General features: G+C 50.7%; 1 protein-coding gene across 1 annotated transcript; it reads right to left on the reverse strand.

Annotated features, from left to right (window-relative positions):
- Positions 1 to 590: 590 nt before the first annotated feature.
- Positions 591 to 1,734, reverse strand: LOC148143596 (uncharacterized). The gene has a single exon (XM_087975670.1). It carries the CDS (start codon positions 1,498 to 1,500, stop codon positions 622 to 624), a length of 879 nt encoding a protein of 292 aa, XP_087831796.1. The 5' UTR covers positions 1,501 to 1,734; the 3' UTR covers positions 591 to 621.
- Positions 1,735 to 3,888: the final 2,154 nt, after the last annotated feature.

Raw genomic sequence — 3,888 nt, forward strand, 5'->3', positions numbered from 1 at the left:
GTGGAGCAGATTCGATGGGTCAAAATATCCTAACTTCTGCTCCAATGGTCTTGTGGTCTTAGGTTTGTCCGAGTCCTGGGCTTAATGAGCAGCAGCGCCCACTGGAAGCAAGGTTCATAGAAACATAGAGCCACTACAGTGTGGAAATGGGCCCTTCAGCCCAACAAGTTCAGAGCGACCCTTTGAAGAGTAACTCACCCAGACACATTTTCCTACCCTATCACTCTGCACTTACCCCTAACTATTGCACCACACCTACACATTCATGAACACTATGGGACTATTTAGCTTGGCCAATTCGCCCAAACATGCGCACGTTTGGACTTTGGGAAGACACTGCAACACGCAGAGGAAACCCACGCAGACACAGGGGGGAATTACATGCAAACGCCACACCGACAGTCACCCTGAGGATGGAATTAAATCTGGGTCCCTGGCGCTATGAGGCAGCAGTGCTAACCACTGAGCCACCACCCCCCCTCCCCCTCCCCCTCCCCCCCCCCACTCCCCCAGTAGAAAATAAAAAAGCCTACCAACTCTCCCACAACCCCACTGTCAGAAAGGGCAGGAGGTTCAGTCCTGGGGGTGACCCTCAGCAGCATTACCGGCAAAATCTGATTGTTAGGAACATTGGTGCCTCCGCTGGTGCTTGTTCAAGCTGCAGGACATTGTGAACCTCTGCCCACACTCGGGGCAGGCAAATGGCCTCTCCCCAGTGTGGACCCGCTGGTGCATCAGTAGAGTGGAGGAGACAGCAAAGCCCTTCCCGCACTCGAGGCAGGTGAATGGCCTCTCCCCAGTGTGGACCCACCGGTGTGTCAGCAGGTGGGAGGCCTGGGTAAAGCCCTTCCCGCACACAGAGCAGCTGAAGGGCCTTTCCCCAGTGTGGACCCGCTGGTGCTTCAGCAGGTCGGAAGAGCGTGTAAAGCACTTCCCGCAGACAGAGCAGGTGAATGGCCTCTCGCCGGTGTGGACCCGCCGGTGGGCCAGCAGGTCAGAGGAATCGCTGAAGGCCTTCCCACATTTGGGGCAGGGGAAGGGCTTCTCACCGGTGTGGACCCGCTGGTGAATCACGAGGTGGGAGGAGCGAGTGAACACCTTCCCACAATCGGGGCAGCGGAAGGGCCTCTCCCCTGTGTGCACCCGCTGGTGTCTCATCAGGGCGGAGGAATCGCTGAAGGCCTTCCCACACTTGAGGCAGCTGAAGGGCTTCTCCCCTGTGTGAACCCGCAAGTGCCTCAGCCGGGCGGAAGAATCGCTGAAGCTCTTCCTGCACTCAGGGCAGCTGAAGGGCCTCTCCCCTGTGTGCACCCGCCGGTGCCTCAGCAGGGCGGAGGAATCACTGAAGGTCTTCCCGCACTCAGGACAGGAGAATGGCTTCTCCCTGGTGTGACTGCGCCGATGTGTCTCCAGGGCAGATGGGACACGGAAGCCTTTCCCGCAGTCGCCACACTTCCATGGTTTCTCCAGGGCCGAAGCTACAGTTGCACACAAACGCATGTATGTCCCCTCCCTGCCTTGAATTCCTCTTTCCAGGTCAGATAACTGTTTCAGGCTCCACACTCAGTGTGTTGCTGCAACAGTAGGGTCTCTCTTCCAGTCCCACTGTTGCTGAAAACGTACTGAAACAGGAACCAATTGGATCACAGTTGAAAATTGTTGCAGTCCTGATGGATTGAGTGACTCACAAATGCTGGAGAATCAGAGTCGAAAACTGCGGGTCAGGCAGCATCTGAGGAGCAGGAGAGTCAATGGTTCAGGCATAAGCCTTTCATCTGTTGATTTTGAAACTTCATCTTCAGATCAAATACTCTGAAAAGAGATTACAAAAGTCATCACTGTCAGTCCAGGGTAGAAATTCAGAACAAGCAATTCTACTTTCTGCAGAACATTCTTTTCTTTTGTTATTCCACAAAACTGAAAGCACCATCCCTCTCTCTCTCTCCCTCTGTTCTCACTCCATTCTAATTCTCCTGAAAGTGCTGATTCAGGATCTGACAGGGACAGAAGAGCAAAACAACTGACACCTCTCTGAATTTTGGATACCTCCACCTGAAAATTAATAAAATTCCACGACATTGGGATACTGTTGAGAGTGAGCAGGTCTGATTTTTGGAAGTAAAAATATAGTGTGTAAATTCAGGATGAACCTGCAATGCAACTTCTTGGCAACCAATCAGACACAAAATGGTTAACGTGCCCCCACAGGGGTGGGGGAGTTTTAGAATGAGACATCAAGGCTATGACACCAGAGAGAAATTGAACAGACTGGCGTGGCAAACCAGAGTCATCTAGATATATAGCACAGAAACAGGTCCTTTGGTCCACTGGTCTATGCTGACCAGATATCCTCGCTGAATCTGGTCTCATTTGCCAGCATTTGGCCCATATCCCTCTAAACCCTTCCTATTCATAAACCGATCCAGATGCCTTTTAAATGTGTCATAATTATACCAGCATCTACTACTTCCTCTGGCAGCTCTTTCCTTACACGCGCAATCTTCTGCATGAATTGCCCCTCAGGTTCCTTTTAAATTCCTCGCCCCCTCCCCGGGCCACCTCACCCTAAACCTATTACTCTATAGTTCTATACTCCCAGAGAAAAGAACTTGTCTATTTACCCTATCCATCCCTCTCTTGATTTTATAAACAATGGAAGCATCAACAGCTCAGGGCGGGGATGGGGAGGGGGGGTGGGGGAAGGAAGCTGAATGTGCTAGAGCCAACGCGGAAGAATTGATTTTATTTGTGGGAATCAAGTGCATTTTAAAAATAAAAACAAACAAGATATCTGTCCCTCCCCTTTCCCAATCTCCCAATGCTGTCCTGAACACAGAGTGAGAGAATTGGGGGCAGGAGTTGGCCATTTGAGCCTGCACCAACATTGAACACATCATAACTGAATATGAATATACCTACAGCCAGGTGGATAGATTGAGTTTTCTTTCACTGGAGCAGAGGAGATTGAGAGGTGACCTTATAGAGGATTGTAATATCATGAAGGGTACAGATGAGGTGAAAGGCAGGTGTCCTTTCCCTCGGGTGGGGCTTTCAAAATTAGGGAGCAAATTTTGAAGGGGAGAGGAGAAAGATTTTAAAAAGACATGAAGAGCTCCATTTCTTTCTCACAGAAAGTGGTTTGTGTGTGGAATGGGTGTCCAGAGGAAGTAGTGGATGCATGTACTGTGACAATGTTTAAAAGACATTTGGAAAAGTACATGAATAGGAAAGGTTCAGAGGTATATGGGCCAATCACTGGCAGATGGGACTAGTTGGGTTTGAGTCAGCACAGACGGGTTGGAGCGAAGGGTCTGTTTCTGTCCTGTATGACCCTGTAGCTGTTCTGTACTGGTCTTAAAACCATTTTCTTGGAAATCCAAGATGGCGGTGGTTTGAGTGGTCTGTTGTGCTGGGCTCTGTGCCATACCCCCGGCAAGGTGGACTTTTACCCCTCCCCCCACCTCATTAACCATCCGTAGGAGAAAACAATTGCTAATATAAACTTACTAAACGTCTGGAGCTGCTATAATTGTGGTTAGACAGCTTTAGGACCAGAATGAAAGCAAATGAAGGAAAGGGGCCGACGGGTGCAGCAGGTAGGGCTCTCCCCTACAGCATCGGGGGTGCCTGGAGCCATTGCTCAAACTGCTAGGGCAGCCCCTTTGGGTTTAATGGGACAGCAGCAGTTACTCTCGGAGTTTGCCAAACTCTGAGAAAAGATCGAAGCAGCGGTGGAACCACTATCTGCCACACTGGAAAAGCATGGAGCAGGAAATTCAAATGTTGGCCCGAAGAGAATATGCAGCGGAGGAGAGGACCGTGGCATCGGAGACCGTGGCGGAGGTCTCAGGAGGAAGGATCCAAACGCTGGAAGACCAGGTTTGGGTC

Source organism: Chiloscyllium plagiosum, unplaced genomic scaffold, assembly GCF_037043375.1.
Source record: "Chiloscyllium plagiosum isolate Xiang-an unplaced genomic scaffold, Cpla_swu_hap1 HiC_scaffold_27, whole genome shotgun sequence".
Taxonomy (NCBI): domain Eukaryota; kingdom Metazoa; phylum Chordata; class Chondrichthyes; order Orectolobiformes; family Hemiscylliidae; genus Chiloscyllium; species Chiloscyllium plagiosum.

Bases quoted from the DNA above. Each gene is read 5' to 3' on its own strand.
- LOC148143596 (XM_087975670.1), bottom strand. From the start codon at position 1,500: ATGCGTTTGTGTGCAACTGTAGCTTCGGCCCTGGAGAAACCATGGAAG.